Source organism: Hyla sarda, chromosome 9, assembly GCF_029499605.1.
Source record: "Hyla sarda isolate aHylSar1 chromosome 9, aHylSar1.hap1, whole genome shotgun sequence".
Lineage (NCBI taxonomy): Eukaryota > Metazoa > Chordata > Amphibia > Anura > Hylidae > Hyla > Hyla sarda.
This window is the reverse complement of record NC_079197.1, coordinates 8,075,447-8,100,522: the sequence shown is the minus strand read 5'-3', so window position 1 is coordinate 8,100,522 and position 25,076 is coordinate 8,075,447. Positions and strand designations below refer to the sequence as shown.

Genomic DNA, 25,076 nt, shown 5'->3' with positions numbered 1-25,076 from the left:
CAGGCCAAAGTAGCCGAAGAACTCGCCGCCGCCACCGGCCAGTTGTCCCGTCTGCAGCTGGAGGTGACCGCTTACCAGAAGAAGGAGATGGACCTGCGCACCCAGCTCGCCGCCTCCTTGCAGGAAGCAGAGAAGTGTCGGGTGGAGCTCGGCTCGCTGCAGGCTCAGCTTATAGGTGAGTGCACGCTCCACTCCGGACATCCTAGTGCACACTCCACTCCGGTCTAATATGTAAATGTATACCACAGAGATGAAAGAGACGTCGGAACAGACGAAACACCGCGCCAAAGCTGAGAAGGACAGCCGCCGCACCCTGGAGCTCAAACTGACTGCCATGGAAGACGAAATCTCAGACTTGAAGATAGAGAAGGAGAATCTAGAAAAGGTGAGTGACCACAACAGGCGCCGGAATCCATAGAGTGTACTGGATGACATCACTCTGGGGTCACTAGTGATTCTTCGGGGTTCCCCTTAATAGCTCATACACACTGTCCAATTGGTCCGTCTCGAAATTCTGCTGCAGCAGCCTCCCATCGTTTTTTAGAGGCTATTTTGCCTCCACATATGTCTTGCTGTACTGCAGTATTTCCCAACCAGAGTGCCTCCAGCTGTTGCAAAACTACAACTCCCAGCATGCCCGGACAGCCAACGGCTGTCTGGGCATGCTGGGAGTTGTAGTTTTGCAACAGCTGGGGAGCTGCAGGTTGGAAACCTTGGACCCAGCCCAGTTTTTCACAACCAGGGGGCCTCCAGCTGTTGCAAAACTACAACTCCCAGTATGCACGGACAGCCAACGGCTGTCCGGGCATACTGGGAGTTGTTGTTTTGCAACAGCTGGAGAGCCACAGATTGGACACCTTGGCCCTAGCCCAGTTTTTTCAAACCAGGGGCCTCCAGCTGTTGCAAAACTACATCCCCCAGCATGCTCGGACAGCCGTTGGCTGTCCGGGCATGCTGGGAGTTGTAGTTTTGCAACTACTGGAGAACCACAGGTTGAATACCGAGGCCCAGTGTTTGCCAACCAGGGTGCCTCCAGCTGTTACAAAACTACAACTCTCAGCATTCTCTGACTGCCAACAGCTGTCTGGGAATGCTGAGAGTTGTTGTTTTGCGCTAAGGCCATGTTCACACAATGTGGGGGAAACTGCAGTGTTTTAGCTGACGGCCGGTGTGTGAACATGATTTAAGGGTTGCAGAGGCAGCAATTGAAAACTGCCTTTGACTGTCAGGGCATGCTGGGTGTTGTAGTTTTGCAATAGACACACTGGGTAACAAACACTGCTCTTAGGCCATGTTCCCACACAGTAAAAAGAAAAATCCGCTTTTTTTCCCCGTCTGTTTACAGCTAGAGATGAGCGAACTTACAGTAAACTCGATTCGTCACGAACTTCTCGGCTCGACAGTTGATGACTTTTCCTGCATAAATTAGTTCAGCTTTCCGGTGCTCCCGTGGGCTGGTAAAGGTGGATACAGTCCTAGGAGACTCTTTCCTAGGACTGTATCCACCTTTTCCAGCCCACCGGAGCACCGGAAAGCTGAACTAATTTATGCAGGATAAGTCATCAACTGCCGAGCCGAGAAGTTCGAGACGAATCGAATTTACTGTAAGTTCGCTCATCTCCATTTACAGCCTAAAGCATAATAAAACTGCAATATTTTAGCCATTTACATAGAAAAAGACGGCTAACGTTGCGGTGTGTGAACATGGACTGGAGGTTGCAGAAGGCAGCCATTGCAACCAACACCTTAGGACAGTGTTTTCCAAACAGGGTGCCTCCAGCTGTTGAAAAATGACAACTCCCAGCATGCTACTGGAGGCACCCTGTAATGGAATTCAGGCAGAGATGCAGTGTAAAGCATGGAGATATTTCATCTGTGACTGACTATGCAGCTGGAGTCACCTGTTCCTCTTTGTATTGGGTATTGATGGCCCCTTATATTGAGTATATAGTGTATGTGTATATATATATATATATATATATATATAAGGGATTGACCGATATAATTTTTTTAGGGCCGATACCAATAATCTGCGACCTTTCAGGCCGATAGCCGATAACTAATACCGATATTCCGGTATAAGTTATCGCCAATCCCCCCCCCCCCCCCCCCCGGCCCCGCAGATCAATGATTTAAAGCGGGTGTATTAAATCAATGAACTGCATCGGCTTTTGCGGGGCCAGAGACCGCCGCCGCCACCTGCTTCTCTCCCCCTGCCTGTCCTCCCTAGTCCAACCACCATTGCACCGACGCTGCCCCATCGCCTCCCCCATCCCCGGTTTTATAATTACCTGTTCCCGGGGTCCGTGCTACTACTTCTGGCTCCGGCGGCGTCCTGAGCCGTCGCTGTGCGCACTGACTGCGACGTTGCATTGAGGACGTCACTCGTCGCTACGCAGGACGTCGCAGGAGCCAGAAGTAGTGCGGACCCCGGGAACAGGTAATTATAAAACCGGGGATGGGGGAGGCAATGGGGCAGCGGTGGTCTCGGCATCGGTCTATGGCCAAACCGATAATCGGTCGATCCCTAATATATACAGTGGTCCCTCAAGTTACAATATTAATTGGTTCTGGGATGACCATTGTATGTTGAGACCATTGTATGTTGAGACCATAACTCTATGGAAACCTGTTAATTGGTTCTAAAGGCACCAAAATGTCATCCAAAAATAGGAAAAAGTGAGGATTAAAGATAAATAAGTAGATAACTAATATAGATAAAGCAAATCCTTACATATAAAAGTAATAAATACTGCTGGGAGCTGTAATCACTGTCTATGCCAGTGTTTCCCAAGCAGGGAGCCTCCAGCTGTTGCAAAACTACAACTCCCAGCATGCCCGGACAGCCGAAGGCTGTCCGGGCATGCTGGGAGTTGTAGTTTTGCAACAGCTGGGGGCACCCTGCTTGGGAAAAACTGGTCTACGTAGAGCACAGGATCTTCTTTGGGGTCCTGTACAGTACACAGTGTCCTAAAAAAGTAACATGGAGTCAAAGGTGTCCACCTGGTGTCCAAAGGAGCAGCTAACCCTGGTACAGGTAAAGAGTACAGAACATGTAATACCTCCCTATACTGTAGGGGGCGCTACCAGACACCAGTCAGTGCATACACTTCAGTAATACAGGTAAAAAGTAGAGAACATGTAATACCTCCCTGTACTGTAGGGGGCTCTACCGGACACCAGTCAGTGCATACACTTCAGTAATACAGGTAAAGAGTACAGAACATGTAATACCTGCCTGTACTGTAGGGGGCACTACCAGACACCAGTCAGTGCATACACTTCAGTAATACAGGTAAAGAGTACAGAACATGTAATACCTCCCTATACTGTAGGGGGCGCTACCAGACACCAGTCAGTGCATACACTTCAGTAATACAGGTAAAGAGTACAGAACATGTAATACCTCCATGTAATGTAGGGGGCGCTACCAGACACCAGTCAGTGCATACACTTCAGTAATACAGGTAAAGAGTACAGAACATGTAATACCTCCCTGTACTGTAGGGGGCGCTACCAGACACCAGTCAGTGCATACACTTCAGTAATACAGGTAAAGAGTACAGAACATGTAATACCTCTCTATACTGTAGGGGGCGCTACCAAACACCAGTCAGTGCATACACTTCAGTAATACAGGTAAAGAGTACAGAACATGTAATACCTCCCTGTACTGTAGGGGGCGCTACCAGACACCAGTCAGTGCATGCACTTTAGGAATACAGGGTTTTTACCAGTAAAATGCCCATTCTGATTGTTCAGTTCTTCCGGCCATTGACATGTTTCACGGATCTGGATTGTCTGTACATTGTATGTTGAGTCTGGTTTCAACTTACAATGGTCCAGAAAAGACAATTGTATGTTGAAACTATTGTATGTTGAGGCCATAGTAAGTTGAGGGATCTCTGTATATCTATAATAATATATGTTGTTGTGCCGCAGAGTCTGTCTGAGAGAAAGAAGAAGTCGCAGCAGGACAGGCAGCGGGCAGAGGAGGAGCAGGAGGAGCTGCGACGAAACTTCCAGGAGGACATTGAGAATCTGAGGCGGCAGCTGAAAAAAAGCCGCGAACAGGCGACTGCTAAACAGGTCAGTAGGGGGCAGAGTGGCCGTTGTGTGGGCAGTGGACTGGCGAATGGTTTATGGCGTATCCACAGGATGTATGAGGTGGGAAGACAAAAACATGGCATCTTTCTTCTGAGAACAGCGCCACCCCTGTCCTCAGGTTGTTTGTGGTATCTATACACTGTAAAGGGGTACTCCGCTGGAAAACCTTATTTTTTTTCTAAATGAACTGGTGCCAGAAAGTTAAACAGATTTGTAAATGATGTCTATTTAAAAATCTTAATCCTTCCAGTACTTATTAGCAGCTGTATGCTACAGAGGAAGTTCTTTTCTTTTTGAATTTCCTTTCTGCCTGCTCTCTACTGACACCTCTGTCTGTTTTAGGAACTGTCCAGAGTAGGAGCAAATCCCCATAGCAAATCTCTCTTGCTCTGGACAGTTCCTGACATGGACAGAGGTGTCAGCAGAGAGCACTGTGGTCAGGCAGAAAGGAAACTCAAAAAGAAAAGCATTTCCTTTGTAGTATACAGCAGCTGATAAGTACTGGAAGGATTAAGGTTTTTAAATAGACTTAGTTTACAAATCTGTTTAACTTTTAAAAGAAAATGTTTTGCAGTGGAGTACCCTTTTAATGGATCTGACCTGTAATACCTCACCCAACCTGAAGACAGGAGTGGTGCCATTTTTGGAAGAAAGCAGCTATGTTTCTCTGATCCTGGATGACCTTTGTAAGGCAATGTTTCCCAACCAGGATGCCTCCAGCTGTTTCAAAACTACAACTCCCAGCATGCCCGGACAGCCGACGGCTGTCCGGGCATGCTGGGAGTTGTAGTTTTGCAACAGCTGGAGGCAACCTGTTTGGGAAACACTGCTGTGTGATAGGGTGTAGGCCTTCTCTATGGGGTTATCCAGGATTAGGAAAACATAGCTTTCTTCTTCCAGAAACAGCGCCACTCTTGTCCTCAGGTTGTGTGTGGTATTGCAGCTCGTCATTGAAGTGAATGGAGCCATGTTGTAATACCACACAGAACTTGTGGACAGGTGTGGCGCTGTTTTTGGAAGACAGCAGCCATGTTTTTTTCTTATCCTGGATCACCTCTGTAAGGTTTCCCAACCAGGGTGTCTCCAGCTGTTGCAAAACTACAACTCTTAGCATGCCCGGACAGCCTTTGGCTGTCCGGGCATGCTGGAAGTTGTAGTTTTGCAACAGCTGGAGGCACCCTGGTTGAGAAATACTGCTGTAAGGAGTGATCGGTCACCGCATCGGTCGAGTATATCACATCAGGAGTGTATAGGATTTTCCATCCACCTTGATATCCTGAGGGTTCACTTACTTTTCTTTCTTGTCTTCTCTACGTGAAGTCGTCCTCCCGGGAGATGGATGAGGAGAAGGTGACGGAGCTCCAGGATCAGGCTGCCCAGTTACAGCCCCTGAAGGAGAAGGTGATTATGGGTTCGTCCTCTATCAGGGCCGGCTCTGTCTATAGGCAAAATAGGCAGCTGCCTAGAGCGCACTCTTGATGGGGGCGCTGCTCTGCAAGTAGCAATAAAGTTAGACAGCATCCGAAGCACCCGCCCATCCAGCTAAACCCTGACACCCCAGTAGTAAGGAGATTACATGAGGAGGAGGTTTGTTACAGTGTGTCACCCCAGTAGTAAGGAGATTACATGAGGAGGAGGTTTGTTACAGTGTGTCACCCCAGTAGTAAGGAGATTACATGAGGAGGAGGTTTGTTACAGTGTGTCACCCCAGTAGTAAGGAGATTACATGAGGAGGAGGTTTGTTACAGTGTGTCACCCCAGTAGTAAGGAGATTACATGAGGAGGAGGTTTGTTACAGTGTGTCACCCCAGTAGTAAGGAGATTACATGAGGAGGAGGTTTGTTACAGTGTGTCACCCCAGTAGTAAGGTGATTACATGAGGAGGAGGTTTGTTACAGTGTGTCACCCCAGTAGTAAGGAGATTACAGGAGAGGGAGGTTTGTTACAGTGTGTCACCCCAGTAGTAAGGAGATTACATAAGGAGTGGGTTTGTTACAGTGTGTCACCCCAGTAGTAAGGAGATTACATGAGGAGGAGGTTTGTTACAGTGTGTCACCCCAGTAGTAGGGAGATTACATGAGGAGGAGGTTTGTTACAGTGTGTCACCCCAGTAGTAAGGAGATTACATGAGGAGGTTTGTTACAGTGTGTCACCCCAGTAGTAAGGAGATTACATGAGGAGTGTGTTTGTTACAGTGTGTCACCTCAGTAGTAAGGAGATTACATGAGGAGGGGGTTTGTTACAATGTGTCACCCCAGTAGTAAGGAGATTACATGAGGAGGGGGTTTGTTACAGTGTGTCACCCCAGTAGTAAGGAGATTACATGAGGAGGAGGTTTGTTACAGTGTGTCACCCCAGTAGTAGGGAGATTACATGAGGAGGAGGTTTGTTACAGTGTGTCACCCCAGTAGTAAGGAGATTACATGAGGAGGTTTGTTACAGTGTGTCACCCCAGTAGTAAGGAGATTACATGAGGAGTGTGTTTGCTACAGTGTGTCACCTCAGTAGTAAGGAGATTACATGAGGAGGGGGTTTGTTACAATGTGTCACCCCAGTAGTAAGGAGATTACATGAGGAGGGGGTTTGTTACAGTGTGTCACCCTAGTAGTAAGGTGGGGAGTGTCTAAGGGCTGAGCCAATGGGCGGGGTCAAGGGGCGGCCAAATTAGCTTTCGCCTAGGGTGGCAAAAATCCTTGCACCAGTCCTGCCCTCTATAGTCTGCCGTATGTTTTGTTGCACCAGGGTAGGTAATGGGTCACATGACTGCGCTATTCTCTCCTTGTTTCCTCTGCAGTGCGCGAAGTTACAGAGCCAGATAACTTCTCTCAATGACCAACTCCGGGAAATCCGTGCCAGCGAAAGTGACCTGCTGTCTGCGAAAGACCTCGCCGAGAAGGTTAGGGGGGCTTTTCTTTGATGTTGTTATTGTGGGGGGGGATTCTCCACTTTAGGTAGCTAAGGTGAGATTTCTGCAACTTTCTAAAACCCACTTGTTTAAAGGGGTTGTCCAGGATTAGAAAAACACTACTACTACCAAAACAGCACCACCCCTATCTACAGGTTGTGTCTGGTATTACAGCTCAGCTTCAATGAAGTGAATGGGACTGAGCTACAGTCTTACCCCCGACCCTTGGACAGGAGTGGTGCTTTATTGGGAGAAAAAAGAATCAGTATTTCTCTAGACAGCCCCTTGAAATTTCTCACCTTTTTCAAGATCTCTGCTTCCTGTCTGTGAATAGAACCAAATCTTGTTAATACTTAGAGGTTGAGTCCAGCTCAATATGGTGGATCAGGGTACAGTACCTGCGCCATTTCTCGGCACCCATATGTACAGCACAATGGCTCTGACAGCAAGCAGAGATATTGAGTCCATTCGGTTGTAGAATGTTTCATTATCCAGTGACTAAGCTTTAGCTGCAGCGTGAATGGCTTAGTTGTGCTGCCATGTATCAAACCTTTTCACTAATGTATCTAATCTTTTCCAATTCTATCCGCGCCCCATCACTCCGTCCTGATCTGGTTTACTGACTGCGCCATGAGCAGAGACTATCCCGACTCCAGGAGGGGGCAGCACAGCTGGAGCCTCTGAGACTGAAGGTGGGTCCCCTGATGTCTGAGCCCCCCAGTGATAACACACGATCATTATACTTATTGTGGCCCCTGTATCCCCCCCCCCCCCAGTGTGAACAGCTCCAGACTCAGGTCGCATCATTAACGGAACAACTAAGGGAGGCGCAGGAGACTAGAGGTGACGGACATCCGGTCAGCGATCCTGCAGAGGAGGTGAGACCCCGCACTACACTTATTGGGGGGTCTGGCAACTACAGCCGGGTCCCTACATCTATTGGGGCCCCAATAAAATCACTAGCTAAATATGGCTCAAGTACTGCAGTGGGTTGCATCCTGTGGTTCCTCAGCCTGCGGCTGTCAGGGCATACTGGGAGTTGTAGTTTCCCAACAGCTAGAGTACCCCAGGGTGCAGACTTCTATTAGGCAAAGTGACCCCATCAATATGTTTATTAAACATAATAGCTATACACCTTCCCTCCAGGTCTATCTGTATACTGCTGCTATCTCTATGGGATCAGGATATATAGTAGCTATACACCTTCCCTCCAGCTCTCTGTATACTGCTGCTATCTCTATGGGATCAGGATATATATAGTAGTTATACTCCTCCTTCAGCTCTATCTCTATGCTGCTGCTGCTATTTCTATGGGATCAGGATATATAGTAGTTATACACCTCCCCTCCAGCTCTATCTGTACACTGCTGATATCTCTATGGGATCAGAATATATAGTAATTATGCACCTCCCCTCCAGCTCTATCTGTATACTGCTGCTGATATGTCTATGGGATCAGGATATATAGTAACTATTCACCTCTCGTCTAGCTCTATCTGTATATTGCTGCTGCTATCTCTTTGGGATCAGGATATACAGTAGTTATACACCTCTCGTCTAGCCCTATCTGTATATTGCTGCTGCTATCTTTATGGGATCAGGATATATAGTAGTTATACACCTCTCCTCCAGCTCTTTCTGTATACTGCTGCTATCTCTATGGGATCAAGATATATAGTAGTTGTACACCTCCCCTCCAGCTCTTTCTGTACACTGCTGCTATTTCTATGGGATCAGGATATATAGTAGTTATACACCTCCCCTCCAGCTCTATCTGTATACTGCTGCTATGTCTATGGGATCAGGATCCCGACAGCAATGTGAACGAGGCCTTAGACTGTGCACTTTATTTTACTAGTGCGTGCTTTCCCCCTTCAGGTGAAGAAGATCATGAACGGCGTGTTCCAGTCCCTCAGAAAAGAGTTTGACTTGGAGGAGTCCTACACTGGACGGGCAGTGCTGGGAACCATCATGGGCACCATAAAGGTAAACGCCATCATAGCCACCAGGTTTAGGTAGGAGCGGTCAGGTGGTGCTGCCTTGTTAGGATGCGTTCACACGGCCGTCTGTCCCCGTTTTTTTAAATCCCCGTTTCGGTTCCATTCTTGCAGGCTTTAAAAAAATCCCTTTCATGTCAATGGGATTTTTTTTACAATCCGTTTACATCCGTTTGTACCCGTCTGCACTCATTTCCGTTTTTTTGACGGCAGAAAAAAACGGCAGTATTTTTTTTCTTCCGTCAAAAAAACGGAAGAAAAAAACTGATACAGTAAATTTAACATTGAAGTCTATGGAAAACGGATGAGCCTTTTAATGTCATCCGTTTGCATCCGTTTTTTCAATCCGTTTCCTGATCAGTTTTTACTTCTGAGCATGCTCAGAACAAAAAAAAAAATGTTTTTATTTTTTTTGTTTATTAACTGAACAATAATGTATCCAAATGGATACAGACGGATAACATCCGTTTGCATCCGTTATTGTCCGTTTTTATTTTTGACGGGAGAAGAACGGGACGGGTCTAGACGTCTGTGTGAACGCAGCCTTAGCTCACAAAGCATTACTTACCCTTATACATTGTAACAAACCCCCATATGTGAACGAAGGATGGCGAGATCAAAGATCTTAAAATTTTTATGGAATTTGATTCTTCTCAGGCGACTACACTACAGTTACTTAACAAAACTCAGGACGAGCAACCGGCGGTGAGCAGCAGTGAGGAGGAAGATGAGGAGGACGAGGCCGAAATAGAGGCACAACCTGAGTCACATGTTCCTACAATGTCTCCTCCCCCCGGTGTACCCGTCTCAGCAGACCATGGACAGATTGAGGAGACTCCAGAGACTAAAGACCTGGTCAATGGGTATCTAAGCCAAGAAGCCCCCACAGTGGTGGAGGAGGAGCAGCAGGAAGAGGAAGCGGTGAAGGTGATTGAGGAGGATCTGGATACCCCCTCAGCTCTCGTACACATGATCTCCAGCGATATGTCGGAGTCCAGTATTGTTACCGCCGTGGAGGAGATTGCCAAAGAGTCTGCAGAGGACAGTTCTGTAAAAGCAGAGACTGTCAGTAATGCTGCAGAGGTCAAAGAACCTTCTCCAGAGATTGAGGAGGACCTGAAGGGAGACGATCCGGAACACGAAGAGCTTACCGCCCCCTTATCTAAGGCCAATGACTTAGATGATGAGAAACGGGAAGATCCACCCCCGCTTGGGAGCGATGAGGAGAGTGGCAGTAGTCCTGTACCCCCGAAGGGAGACATCCCAGTCCTCAGCTCTACCAGAAGTCCTGAGACACAAGGGAAGGCGGACGTCAGTCCTGTCAAGGGGAAGAAGACAACTAGTGTCAGGTAAGTTCTAGACTCCACATGAGCTGCCTGGGGGGTTGTCATATGGTCGTGTGGATGTCTGATTCATCTTATAGCAGTCTTTCCCAACCAGTGTATGTCCAGTCCTTGCAAAACTACAACTTCCAGCATGCCCGGACAGCCGAAGGCTGTCCGGGCATGCTGGGAGTTGTAGTTTTGCAATAGCTGGACCCACACTGGTTGGGAATCACTGTCCTTTGAATGTCTGGGCATGCTGGGAGTTGTAGTTTAGCAACAGCTGGAGGCACCCTGGTTAGGAAACACTGTCATAGAGAAATCGAATACACTGTAACGAACTCCTCTGCTGCGTTATAGTACAGTCACAGTATTTTGGCTTTCTGGGAAAGCTGGGAGTTATAGTTTTGGAACAGCTGGACCCACACTGGTTGGGAATCACTGTCCTTTGACTGTCTGGGCATGCTGGTAATTGTAGTTTAGCAACAGCTGGAGGGCCTCTGGTTAGGAAACGCTGCCATAGAGAAATCGGATACACTGTAACGAACTCCTCTGCTGCATTATAGTACAGTCACAGTATTTTGGCTTTCTGGGAAAGCTGGGAGTTATAGTTTTGGAACAGCTGGACCCACACTGGTTGGGAATCACTGTCCTTTGACTGTCTGGGCATGCTGGTAGTTGTAGTTTAGCAACAGCTGGAGGCACCCTGGTTGGAAAACGCTGCCATAGAGAAATTGGATACACTGTAACGAACTCCTCTGCTGCGTTATAGTACAGTGACAGTATTTTGGCTGTCTCGGAATGCTGGGAGTTATAGTTATGCAACAGCTGGAGGCACAACACTGTCCTATAAGGGAAAGGAGATGGCCCAACATATGCGCTCACTATCTCAACCCTATTCAGGTGATGGGCTCCTGACGGTTATGTGGGCCCGGTCATGGCCGCCGTGGATGTCACTGAGCATCTATTTATTTTTTCAGTCTGGCTGAATCCGATGAAGAAGATTTATTCAAAGATGCGTCTCCTGCGACCAAAGCGAAACACGAAGAGGAAGAAGAGGAGGAAGTAGTAAGTGTTCTTATCCCGTTCACTTGATAAGGTATATTCAGTGAGCACATGGATGAGGCAGGTGGTACGCCAAACCTCACGCCTCAGTCATCAACATACATGTCTATACTGGAATAATATACTGTTCCTGTACCACCGGTGCCTTGGTCTCCTCCTCCCGTGTACTTGAACACATCGGGCTGGATTTATTAAAAAGTACTGTCACCAAATATACTGTTCTAAACTAACTCGGGCTATGTTCCCTAACTACTCCTAACACCCCTCGAGCCCTTAAAAAAAAAAAATGTAAGAGCTTTAAAAAGCTGTGTATCTTACCTTTATTCTTGCTCATATTGTGCAATCTCCCAGCAGAAGAAAGTAGGTGTTTCCCAGGAGACATTACATCACTGAAGCCTGCTGGGGGACCACTTCCGCCCTCACATAATTGCAGCGCTGTGATTAATAGAAGACCTCAGGCTCTGTGCATGTTTCAGTCTGTGTTGCCATCAGTGAGGCTCTCCTGCAGCTTTCAGTCTGTGCAGCTTTCTGTGACAATCTGTGGAGCTTTCACTTTCTGTGCAGCTGTCAATCAAGCTCCGTGCAGAGAAACACTTCCTGAGTTTGGACTCTTGCCAGGCTGGAAGGAGACCAAACTCACTGTATTAATTGTGGCAGGGAACAGAACAGAGCCACCTAGTGGCCGTGTATTAGATTACATTTTAAACCTATTTCTCTTGATAATTTTAAAAGCAAGTGAATGGGTAAGTGTCTACGAATTACATAAGGAACACTATAGTAAAAGTTTTATTTGGTGACAGGTACGGTTTAGTATACCTGAATGCTAAACCGTTTGATTTTGCCTATTTTTACCAGAGCAGCCTAAGATATCAAAGCTGAGCTGTAAAAAGATGGGCCAAACCGGACAGTTTTGGTTTCAGGCACACTCGCTACGTCCATAGAGGCGGACTACACAACTGCCATTGGGCCCATGGGACAGAGCGGCCTGACCACAGTTGTATGGTCTATCTGTACGGGCCCTTGCACCGCTGATCAAAAACCGACCCCCTTACCCCATCGCCTGAATTTAGCAGCAGAAGTCAATCTAAGGGTTGGGTCACGCACAGCGCATGCGCAGCGTATTCTCCTATCAGCACACACACAGGGCTACCTGGCGGCACAGTGAGGTTTGGAGGCGGACCCATGCATCACAGTTACGTTGGTGCGCTTGCTCCGCCTCCAAACCTCACTGTGCGCACGTGGCTGGCGCCAGGTAATGTGTGAGAATACGCAGCGTAAGTCAGACTTCACCGTGCCGATATGCTGCTAGATCGAGCTCCAGTACGGTCCTTTCAGGGCTTGTTCACATGGGCGAATCCACAGCGTATTTTACGCTGCGGATCTGCCGACGATGGACCCCTACAGTGTGTCTCAGATCCTCCGCTACGAGCAGACACACTGCAATGTGAGAGTCGCCGCGCGCATGCGCAGTATTCTCGCACACATCGCGGCTACTCTCAACCCAGCCCAGGGAGCAGCCACAATGTGTACGAATACTGCGCGCGGCGACTCGTACTGCGCCTGCTCATAGTGGTGGATTGCCATCGGAGACACACACGCTGTAGGGGTCCATCGGCGGCGGATCCGTAGCATAAAATACGCTGTGGATCCGTCCGTGTGAACGAGCCTTCAGAGTGAGTTCTGCTGTGCCGATGCATAGTTCAGGACAGTGTTTCCCAACCAGGGTGCCTCCAGCTGTTGCAAAACTACAACTCCCAGCATGCCTGGACATCCACGGCTGTCCGGGCATGCTGGGAGTTGTAGTTTTGCAACAGCTGGAGGCTCCTGGTTAGGAAACACTGGTTCAGAAGATGGAGGGAGGGTGGAGGATTATTGGGGTGCCATAGTCAGAAATGAGGGAGGGCAAATCAGATTTTTGCTATGGGACCCCATGAATTCTATGTACATCCTGGTCCAGATTGATTTGAGATGTCTGGGCCGTGGTGTCGGTCACATGTCTGTCAATTAGATTTCGTATGAACGAGATGCGATGAGGTATGGCTATCGGCGTGTCCTTTTCCTATGACTGTGTCCTCCATCTTTAGAGCATGAAGGGACATCCTCCCCCGGCGCCTCTCTTCGGAGATGATGAAGAAGATGATGACTTGGACTGGTTGGGGTAACTATAACCATCAGGCCTTATACGGGTGACCTTCATAGACTGCACAGCAACATCTCAAGCACATGAGAGCGCAAGCGCCAGAATACTGGAGGAAACATGAACTTCTTAAGTTACGAGCCGCTGCGGTCGGCGCCGAGGAATCCGCCTCTGTTCCAGTCTTAAATATATATATATATTCAGTTGTGCTGGTAAAATATAATTATCGACTGCGGATCAGAACCTACACCTGATGACATCACATATCAACTGCTGCCTACAGGTACAGTGCATTGTGGGAGAGGACTCATTACCCAGAATGCATTGTGGGGGGGGAGGTCATTCATTACCCTGAATGCATTGCAAGAGAGCACTCATTACCGAGAATACTTGGGCTAGTGTTTTCCAACCAGGGTGCCTCCAGCTGTTGCAAAACTACAACTCCCAGCATGCCCGGACAGCCTTCGGCTGTCCGGGCATGCTGGGAGTTGTAGTTTTGCAACAGCTGGAGGCACCCTGGTTGGAAAACACTGACTTGGGCAGTCGCAAAAAAGGCAGTCGTGACCCAGAATGCAGTGCAGGAAGGAGCTCATGACCCAAAATGCATTGCAAAAGGGAGTTTATACAATAAAATGCTGCGCTGGAGCAAATGTGGGTTGCGTTCCCCCGCAGCCTGTGATCAGGAGTAGAGATGAGCGAACTTACAGTAAATTTGATTCGTCGCGAACTTCTCGGCTCGGCAGTTGATGACTTATCCTGCATAAATTAGTTCAGCTTTCAGGTGCTCCTGTGGGCTGGAAAAGGTGGATACAGTCCTAGGAGACTCTTTCCTAGGACTGTATCCACCTTTTCCAGCCCACCGGAGCACCTGAAAGCTGAACTGATTTATGCAGGATAAATTATCAACTGCCGAGCCGAGAAGTTCGTGACGAATCGAATTTACTGTAAGTTCGCTCATCTCTAATCAGGAGCTCCGCATTTATTCGTTCTTATATGTTACTAACTGGATTATGACCCAAATGTCTTGTATTTTTTAATACTCTGTAGATGCAAAAGTCAAATTGTTCTTCAATAAATCAAGTTCGGCATTTGTCGGATTTCTAGTTGCCTCCACTTGTAATATGCGGATACCTTTTTTGTTTTATTTTGACCATTCTGAAAGCTTTAGAAAAAACTACGTCCAAGCCCAGCATCATTACATTACCATTATATTACATTACCAGTTCACTGGTGGAATGTTCTGCAATGGAATAAGTTATGGGTCGTACAGAAACTCCCTGGAAGACTCGGCTTCTCTGTGCATTATAGAATTATTCTTGAATTAAAGGGGTACTCCCATGGAAAAGAAAACATTTTTTGTTAAATCACCTGGTGTCAGAAAGTTAAACAGATTTGTCAATTATTTATTTTTAAAATTCTTAATCCTTCCAGTACTTATCAGCTGCTGTATGCTCCACAGGAAGTTGTGTAGTTCTTTCCAGTCTGACCACAGTGCTCTCTGCTGACACCTCTCTCCGTGTCAGGAACTGTCCAGAGCAGGAGAGGTTTGCTAAGGGGATTTACTCCTACTCTGGACAGTTCCTAAAATATACAGAGGTGTCAGCAGAGAGCACTGTGGTCAGACAGAAAGAAATGAACTTCCTTTGGAGCATACAGCAGCTGATCAACAGATTTGTAATCAACTTCTATTTAAAACTCTTAATCCTTCCAGTCCTTATCAGCTGCTGTATACTCCACAGGAAGTTGTGTAGTTCTTTCCAGTCTGACCACAGTGCTCTCTGCTGACACCTCTGTCCATTTTAGGAACTGTCCAGAGTACAAGCAAAATCCCAATAGCAAACCTGTCATGCTCTGAACAGTTTCTGACACGGACAGAGGTGTCAGCAGAGAGCACTGTGGTCAGACTGGAAAGAACTACACAACTTCCTGTGGAGTATACAGCAGCTGATAAGTACTGGAAGGATTAAGAATTTTAAATAGAAATCATTTACAAATCTGTTTAACTTTCTGGCACCAGTTGATCTAAAAAAAAAAAAATGTTTCCAGTGGATTACCCCCTCTAAAAGAGCACTATGTAATACCTATTTTCCCCTGTAGGGGCACTGTAGGAAAATTGCACATTTGTTGCTGTGTTCCCTTTCAGATTACACCCATTCACTCGGGGGGGGGTCTCTCTGCAGCAGAATTGTATGTGAAGTTGGACCCTTCTAATAAATAGAGACTGTCCGAAGCAGAGTTAATCTTTATTCTGTTTTATACAACACATTTTAATCAGTTTGGTGTCATGTTTGATAATCTCATAACAATAATACAAAAATGGATGTGAATCACAGATACAAATGCTGCCGCTAGCAACTCCTCGCTTCCTTACCGCAGGTGTAAACATGTAAAAAAATCTGTTTACCTAAGTAGGTCCAGGGTAAGGGTTAATAATTTGATCTAGATGTTTTATTGGATGGAGGGGGGGGGGATCAATGGAAGATCACCATAGACGTTCTAGACTACACAATTAGAGGTCATTCTATACACCAGTTTTGCAAAACTACAACTCCCAGCATGCCCGGACAGCCATTGGCTGTCCGGGCATGCTAGGAGTTGTAGTTTTGAAACAGCTGGAGGCACCCTGTTTTGGGAACACTGCCATACACAGTCATCTGATGGAGGACACGTGTGCCTCCAGTAATCAATGAAATATTCCTATAGACATTCTAGACTACACAATTGGAGGTTTTACCATACGCAATAAGGCATCTGGTGGAGAAGACCTGAGCGCAACCATTGACCGGAAGAAAATCGCCATAAATGTTCTAGACTACACAATCGGAGATTATTCCTTATACAAGGGGTCATCTGGTGGACATCTGTGTGCAACAAATGGTCAATGGAAGATCACCATAGACGTTCTAGACTACACAATTGGAGGTCATTCTATACACCAGTTTTGCAAAACTACAACCCCCAGCATGCCCAGACAGCTGGAGGCACCCTGTTTGAGAAACACTGCCATACACAGAGTCATCTGGCGAAGAACACGTGTTTCCCCCCCCCCCCCCCCCCCCCCCAGTAATCAATGGAATATTCCCATAGACGTTCTAGACTACACAATCTGAGATTATTCCGTCAGTCATCTGGTGGAGGACATCTGTGTGCAACCATTGACCTAAGGAAGATCACCATAGATGTTCTAGACTACACAATCGGAGGTTTTACCATATGCAATAAGGCATCTGGTTGAGGAGACCTGTGCGCAACCATTGACCAGAAGAAAATCCCCATAAACGTTCTAGACTACACAATCGAGATTGCTCCGTGGACCAGGATTCATCTGGTGAAGGCCATCTGCGTGCAACAAATGGTCAATGGAAGATCACCATAGATGTTCTAGACTACACAATTAAAGGTTACACAATGATCAAGTCCTCTGTAGAGTTATTATTCATGTCTTTACGGGACCCGGTTGACTCGTAACTTTGTTTTTCGAGCTGTCCTGGCCAGGTGAGACGTTCTCCTTACCTCTTGACTACTTGAAGAATATGAGAAGGAAGAAAACACAGCCAAGTGATATGATAAGTCCCAAAGCGAAGCAAAGTCTTAGGCTGTCTGCTGAAAAAGACGTCTGGGTGGGAGATGGGTGGGCTTCAGAGAGGGCCACCCTCCGTGTGATTCCCAGCAGATAGGTGCTCCGAATTTCTTGCATGTACCTGCCACCCCATAGCTGGCCTCCATCCGGGACCAGCACCTCGTTGATGGTGAAGATGGATGGTTGAGGGGACTGCATATGGTCCTGGGACAGAGATGGGGAGTTTCTTCCACTAGAGAAACCAGAGCTCTCTGACTGGACATTGGAGTGGTTGCTGACCACCGTGGCCATGGAAGCTCGGCGCAAGGTCTCTTCATCGGTCTTCAGGGCCTGCACGCCTTCATCAGGTATTAAAGTGACCTTACGGCAGAAGGGGCACACCACAAAGGTCAGCAGCACGCTATGGCACACCAGCTTCCTCAGGCAGTGCAGGCAGAGGTTGTGCCCACACTGTAAAGTCTTCGGTGCCCTGGACTTGGACGAGGTCTTGTAAATCTCGTAGCATATGGCGCACTCAACGGGACTGTCTGGGATCTGGGCCTCGAGATCCGGCAGATCCATGGTGTCCGCTTCACTTTAGACTCTTCTTACCGAAAACGTGTGAAATTCTCTTCAAGTTAATGGACATCCCATTTATTACTAGCATTGACCGCTCGGGTACATGTCACCATGCCTTGAGATGGGATTCTTGGGGTCTCTTGACGTAATTTCTGGTTAGATGATGAATCCTGGTTTAGACTAAGTCTCTGGAAAACCAATCTGTCTATTCCCATAAAGCAAGGCCAGAAACAGAAGACATGAAGATCCCCACCGTGTCGGGCCAAAACCTTGTTCTGTATATTGAGGGTAGTAGTTCAGTTCTCAGGATCACACAGTCCAATGAAGTTTCTCAGAATTCAGTTGTGACCAGAGAATGGCGGCTCCCGTCTGGTGATTCGGATTTATGTTCAGTGCCGTGTGGACTTCGAGTCCATATAGAGGGCACGGTCGGTGGATTTATCACTAACTGAGGTCAGTGTTCATACACGGGGTTAAGATGGCAGTAGTGCATAGGGTGTTTGTGGGGTGTGCTGCACTTTGGCCAGATCTCTGCAACGTCCATTGTTGTCCTGACCACTCAGGGGGAACAGGGGTTAATCGTGTGCATTGCGAGAAAGTTAATGCAAGAAACTGTTTAAGGGTGTATTCACATGTACAGGATCTGATGTTGTGTTCAGTCATTAAAGGGGTACTCCGGTGGAAAACAATTTATTTTAAATCATCTGGGGCCAGAAAGTTAAACAAATTTGTAAATGACTTCTATTAAACAATCTTAATCCTCCCAGTACTTATCAGATGCTGTTTACTACAGAGAAAGTTCTTTTCTTTTAGAATTTTTCTGTCTGACCACCGTGCTCTCTGCTGCCACCTCTGTCCATGGACAGTTCCTGACATTGATGGCTGCAGCAGATCCTGTATGTGTGAATGTATCCCTAAGGGTATATGCAGTCGATGTTGTGTTCAGCTATTTATATTGATACAATACGTGTGACTGTGACCTTAGAATATGTTCACGTTTATTTGCAGAACGTCCACCCAGAAAATTTCCGCAGGCGCTGTCAGAACATGCTGGCAATAGGACTGCGCAGAAATGCATTTCCAAGCAGATTCCGCAAAAACAATTATCATGTCAATTCTTTTCGGGATTTGAATTTTCCTGCCAGATGCTCGTGGCAGTGCTCCGAGGGCACAATATATGGGAACTTTTGAACGGGTTATCCCCAACCTCATGATAGGGGGGGGGGGGGGGGGTAACTAGCTGATCGGTGGGGGTACCCTACCAATCACAATAATGGCGATCAATTGCCCCCCCCCCCCACACACACAATCTAGAACTAGTGTTTTCCAACCAGTGTGCCTCCAGCTGTGACAACTACAACTCCCATGAGTATCGTCAAGGGAAAGAAGACAAGTGTCAGGTAAGTTCTAGACTCTGGAGCTGCTTGAGGGGGGAGGGGAGGGGAGGGGGGGTTGTCATATAGTCGTGTGGAGGTCAGATTTACATCTTAACCAGGGTGCTTCCAGCTGTTGCAGAACTACAACACCTAGCATGCTCGGAGTTGTAGTTTTACAACAGCTGGACCCTCCCTGGTTGGTAAACACTATCCCTTGGCATGCTGTTGTAGTTTTGCAACAGCTGTAGGCACCCTGGTTGGGAAACCCTATTCTTTGGCTGTTCGGGCACGCTGGGAGTTGTAGTTTTGGAACAGTTGGAGGCACCCTGGTTGGGAAACACTGCCATAAAGAAATTGGATACACTGTAACAAACTCCTCAGCTGTGTTATAATACATTGACAGTATTTTGGCTGTCCAGGCATGCTGGAAGTTGTAGTTTTGCAACAGCTGGAGGCACCCCGGTTGGGAAACACTACCTAAACGTATGACGCGGTATACCCGTGGTTCCAGCACAGAAATTCTGCCATATGCACGGTACAGCAGAATCCCATTAAGAACAATTTTTCTGCCGTGTGAACAAGGCCTTAGGGAGCATTCACACACCTGATCTGTTGTGGAATCTAAGTTGTGGATACACTGTGTGATACACTGTGTCAAGGAGACATGATCAAGATGGACGTCCGGCCTTTGGATTCTGCAGATTTGGATCCACAATTGCTTGCAGCCTCTGGATATAAATATATGTTTCCATTCATGACAGCAAGCAGGGATCATAAATGGTAAGAAATTTAATCTTAGGAATATATAAAGCATTCTTCACTGCTTGTTTTTCGCAAAAAGTGGCAACTTTTTTTCCCAGGTCACTTGCAACTACCACTGCATACTTTTCCAAAAAAGGGTGGGAGCGCACGCTCACAGGTTGGCGTAGGTGGGTCTCTGTAGGAGTGCACGCTCACATCTTGGTGTAGGTGGGTCTGGATAGGAGCGCACGCTCACAGGTTGGCCTAGGTGGGTCTGGATAGGAGCGCACGCTCACAGGTTGGCGTAGGTGGCTCTGGATAGGAGCGCACGCTCACAGGTTGGCGTAGGTGGCTCTGGATAGGAGCGCACGCTCACAGGTTGGCGCAGGTGGCTCTGGATAGGAGCGCACGCTCACAGGTTGGCGTAAGTGGCTCTGGATAGGAGCGCACGCTCACAGGTTGGCGTAGGTGGCTCTGGATAGGAGCGCACGCTCACAGGTTGGTGTAGGTGGGTCTCGGTAGGAGCGTACACTCACAGGTTGGCGTAGGTGGCTCTGGATAGGAGTGCACGCTCACAGCTTGGCGTAGGTGGGTCTGGATAGGAGCGCACGCTCACAGGTTGGTGTAGGTGGGTCTGGATAGGAGCGCACGCTCACAGCTTGGCGTAGGTGGGTCTCGGTAGGAGCGCACGCTCACAGCTTGGCGTAGGTGGGTCTCGGTAGGAGCGCACGTTCACAGCTTGGCGTAGGTGGGTCTCGGTAGGAGCGCATGCTCTCAGCTTGGCGTGGGTGGGTCTCGGTAGGAGCGCATGCTCTCAGCTTGGCGTAGGTGGGTCTCGGTAGGAGCGCACGTTCACAGCTTGGCGTAGGTGGCTCTGGGTAGGAGCGCACGTTCACAGCTTGGCGTAGGTGGGTCTGGGTAGGAGTGCACGCTCACAGGTTGGAGTAGGTGGGTCTCGGTAGGAGCTCATGCTCACAGCTTGGCGTAGGTGGATCTGTGTAGGAGCGCACGCTCACAACTTGGCGTAGGTGAGTCTCGGTAGGAGCACACACTCACAGCTTGTAGGATCTCGGTAGGAGCGCACGTTCACCAGACACACCTGGGGACTGCAGCCGACAGAAAACTCTGTCATAGGGATATGTGTGCGGTATTGCAGCTTACTGACCTGAGGACAGGAGTGGTGCTCTTTTTTGTAATAGAGTAGCTATTTTTTTATCCTGAATAATCCCTTTATGTGCACAATACTGAACAAATCTGTTTAAAGTGTTCGAGCCAGCTAGGAAGCAGTAAAACAGAGTGAAGGGGGCTCCGTACGAAATCAGAGGTGCAGCTCCTTCAGTTCAGAGGCCAGACCTCACAGCACCACACAGGTCCACAGGTCGTGTCTAGTATTGCACCTCGGGTCTACTAAAGTCAATAGAACTAACCTGCTAATGGAAACGGTGCTGTTTATGGAACAAAGTAGCCATGTTTTTTTTTTTTTTTTTCTGGAAACACCCTTTAAGGACTTGTTCACACCGGCGGATCCACAGCGTATTTTACGCAGCGGATCCGCTGATGATGGACCCCTACAGTGTGCCTCAGATGTGCCTGCTCGGAGCGACAATCTGCCGCTATGAGCAGACACACTGATGTGCGAGTCGCCGTGCGCATGCGCAGTATACTCGCACACATCACGGCTGCTCTTGGCCTGGCTCAGGGGGAGCAGCCACGATGTGTGCGAGTATACTGCGCGGCGACTCTCACATAGCAGCAGTATTTCTGCTCATAGCGGCGGATGGCCAATCCGAGCAGACACATCTGAAGCACACATTAGGGGTCCATCGATGGCGGATTCATAGCGTAAAATACGCTGTAGATCCGTCCATTGTGAACAAGCCCTAAGGCCATGTTCACATGACGTCATTTCTGAGCAAAATCCGGTAGAAAAATTCAGCTCGGAAATTCCGTTGCAGTAGAGTCCCATTGTTTTTTATGGATTTCTGCTGCACCGTGCACACGGCGGAAACATCTGCTGCGAAAATTCAGATTCCAGGCGGTGTATTTCCGAGCGGTCGTAGCACCAGCATGTTCCAGTTGACAACCGCTATCTGTGGAATTTCCGTCTGTGTTTTCCCGAGCCATAGGCTATGTTTATATGGCAATGTCCGCACGGAAAATCTCCGCACAGACATTGCCCCTGAATGCGGACCACTCAGGAACAAGTCTATTCTTTCTGCGGACACCGGAATTTGAATTTCCGCACCAAATGTTTTCGGCGTGGAAATTCTGCTATGTGAACAGCGCGCAGCAGAATCCTATTAAAATCAATGGGACTCTGCTGCTGCGGAATAGCCTTACATTCACTCGTACGTATTCTGCTGCAGACCCATTGAAGTTAATAGGTAGCAACACAATCAGTTGTGGAAGTTCCGCAGCAGATTATGTACGTGTGAACGTATCCTAAATATACGTTAAAATAAAAAGTAAAAACGACATTCTCCATGCAAAGGCACTTTTTATTATAAGGACAGGTCCTGGTGTAGGACATCTCCACGGTATGGGGGGGGGGGGGGTGAGAGGTATATCACAGTGTACAGAGCAAAAAAAGACAAACATAATGTAGTCACAGCATACAGAGTATACACCCAATAACACAGTCCTCGGTACAGGGGCCGCACCAGGGTGATGTATCCCACATGGATGATGGCTTATATATTTAGCTGGATAAGGGTTAAAAATGTCCCCTCACCCGTTCTTGCACAGTTTAACTGGGCGGTCAATGATTTGCTTGTTGTCCGGGAAGGGGGGCAGAGTCCTGTTATACATGAGCGGACAATGGGTGTAAATCACAGCATCAATCAGGGGTCTCCAAACCTTTAGATGGTGCAAAACTACAACTCCCAGCATGCCTCGACCGCAAATGGCTGATCCCTCTATAGCAGTGAATTTCCAGATGTTGCAAAACTACAACTCCCAGCATGCCCGGACAGCCAACGGCTGTCCGGGCATGCTGGGAGTTGTAGTTTTGCAACATTTGGAGGTCCACCGTTTGGAGACCACTGATCTAAACTAACCATAAACTCCGGAGGAAAAAATTTTTTTTTTTTTTTTTTAAATCAACTGGTGCCAGAAAGTTTAAACAGATTTGTAAATTTACTTATATTAAAAAAAAAATCTTAATCCTTCCAGTACTTATTAGTAGAGATGAGCGAACTTACAGTAAATTCGATTCGTCACGAACTTCTCGGCTCGGCAGTTGATGACTTATCCTGCGTAAATTAGTTCAGCTTTCCGGTGCTCCGGTGGGCTGGAAAAGGTGGATACATTTCTAGGAAAGAGTCTCCTAGGACTGTATCCACCTTTTCCAGCCCACCGGAAAGCTGAACTAGCAGGAAAAGTATAAACTGCCGAGCCGAGAAGTTCGTGACGAATCGAATTTACTGTAAGTTCGCTCATCTCTACTTATTAGCTGCTGAATACTACAGAGGAAATTCTTTTCTTTTTGGAACACAGAGCTCTCTGCTGACATCACGAGCACAGTGCTCTCTGCTGACACCTCTGTCCATTTTAGGAACTGTCCAGAGGAGGAGAAAATCCCCATTGCAAACCTATGCTGCTCTGGACAGTTCCTAAAATGGACAGAGATGTCAGCAGAGAGCACTGTGGTCGTGATGTCAGCAGAGAGCTCTGTGTTGCAAAAAGAAAAGAATTTCCTATGTAGTATTCAGCAGCTAATAAGTACTGGAAGGATTACGATTTTTTAAGAGAAGTCATTTACAAATTTGTTTAACTTTCTGGCACCAGTTGATTTAAAAAAATAAAAATAAATAAAGTTTTTCCACCGGAGTACCCCTTTAAACCCTCAATTGGTCCAGCAAATTGTTTCTCCCATTGTACCTCATAAACCAGGGAACCTGTGACAGATGGGTGCGTCCTGCCGATAACGCCATAAACATTTCCGTAATGTCCAGCATACTGTGTCTCCTTTGAGGAGCAATACACTCGGGGGGGGGGGGGGGGGGGGGGGGGGGGGGGGGGGGGGGTTAGCTGTAATAGTGCAAAAAAACAAACAAAACTGAGATGCGTTGACTTAATGCAGCCAATCGGGTCGCTACAATGCTAAGAATATACATCACATGTAAACGGTATAGTAGAAGACATTGGGGCAAAGTGTACACTTACCAAAGTGTCCATTTTGGTTGTGTTTAGAGATGAGCGAATTTACAGTAAATTCGATTCGTCACAAACGTCTCGGCTCGGCGGTTGATGACTTTTCCTGCATAAATTAGTTCAGCTTTCCGGTGCTCCCGGTGGGCTGGAAAAGGTGGATACAGTCCTAGGAGACTCTTTCCTAAGACTGTATCCACCTTTTCCAGCCCACCGGAGCACCTGAAGGCTGAACTAATTTACGCAGGAAAAGTCATCAACTGCCGAGCCGAGAAGTTCGTGACGAATCGAATTTACTGTAAGTTCGCTCATCTCTGAAAACCATAGAAGAAAAAAAAAAAATGAAAAAAATAATAAAAATAACAGCAAAAATTACTTAAAACAAACCTGGACACCATGGCACCAAACACCCCCAGTCATTAAAGGGTTAAGAAGCCGCCACGGCATAAGAGGGTTCAGGTCACGTCTTGGACATTAGGCCTCAGAAGCTGGTTACCCGTAGCAACCAACTGGAGTTCAGCTTTTATTTTCCACACAGCTCAGAGCTAGGTTCTGATTGGTCCTTATGTTAAGCTGGTAACCTGTAGCAACCAATCAGAGCTTAGCTTCTATTTTCTACACTTCTCTGGTTGCTATGGAGGTAGTATAGGCCTCGTGGTCTAAGGCTACGTTCAGTCTACGGAATCTCCGGGCAGAAAGTTTTCGCCCAGAGATTCCGAGTTCCGCCTGCGCCGACTGAATTAGTCGGCGCTAGGACCGCGTGGACACTGCAGTCTCCTATAGACTGCTATGTGTTCCGCTAGGATTTCCGCCTGAAGAAAGAGCAACCCCTTTCTTCAGGCGGAAATTTTCTAGTGGATTTTTCATCCGGATTTTCCGCTTCACAAATTCCGAAGTGTGAATTTGTGAACGGAAAACCATTCACTACACTGTGCATTATAGTAAGCGGAATTTCTGCCGGAAATTTCAAAGCGGAAATTCCGTAGTCTGAACCTAGCCTAAGCTGCCTAAGAGGCTGGTTCCCATAGCAACCAGAGACCAGTTTACTAGCTGGTTTCTGATCGGTTGCTATGGGTTACCAGCTTTGGAGGTCGTATAGGCCTAATGTGGCTAAACTGCTTCAGAGGCTGGTTCCCATA

At 47.5% G+C, this 25,076-nt stretch overlaps 1 protein-coding gene and 1 long non-coding RNA gene across 3 annotated transcripts in view; one reads left to right on the top strand and one right to left on the bottom strand.

The window, feature by feature from the left end:
• Positions 1-13,955, top strand: part of FKBP15 (FKBP prolyl isomerase family member 15) — a 42,049-nt gene extending 28,094 nt beyond the window's left edge. For both annotated transcript variants that reach the window (XM_056538934.1, XM_056538933.1), the window contains 11 exons: positions 4-175; positions 249-385; positions 3,943-4,089; positions 5,428-5,508; positions 6,902-7,003; positions 7,651-7,704; positions 7,789-7,890; positions 8,891-8,998; positions 9,667-10,358; positions 11,312-11,399; positions 13,481-13,955. In XM_056538934.1, the coding sequence (XP_056394909.1) occupies positions 4-175; positions 249-385; positions 3,943-4,089; positions 5,428-5,508; positions 6,902-7,003; positions 7,651-7,704; positions 7,789-7,890; positions 8,891-8,998; positions 9,667-10,358; positions 11,312-11,399; positions 13,481-13,558 (1,761 nt within the window). In that variant the 3' untranslated portion in view covers positions 13,559-13,955. The remainder of the gene's footprint in view (positions 1-3; positions 176-248; positions 386-3,942; positions 4,090-5,427; positions 5,509-6,901; positions 7,004-7,650; positions 7,705-7,788; positions 7,891-8,890; positions 8,999-9,666; positions 10,359-11,311; positions 11,400-13,480) is intronic.
• The window catches only part of LOC130290826 (uncharacterized), a 29,621-nt gene extending 4,551 nt beyond the window's left edge, over positions 1-25,070 (bottom strand). Inside the window, exons 1-2 of the long non-coding RNA XR_008847711.1 lie at positions 24,325-25,070; positions 11,715-12,015 (exon numbers count right to left, since the gene is read on the bottom strand). This is a non-coding gene — a long non-coding RNA (uncharacterized LOC130290826). The remainder of the gene's footprint in view (positions 1-11,714; positions 12,016-24,324) is intronic.
• Between the last annotated feature and the right edge of the window lie 6 nt (positions 25,071-25,076).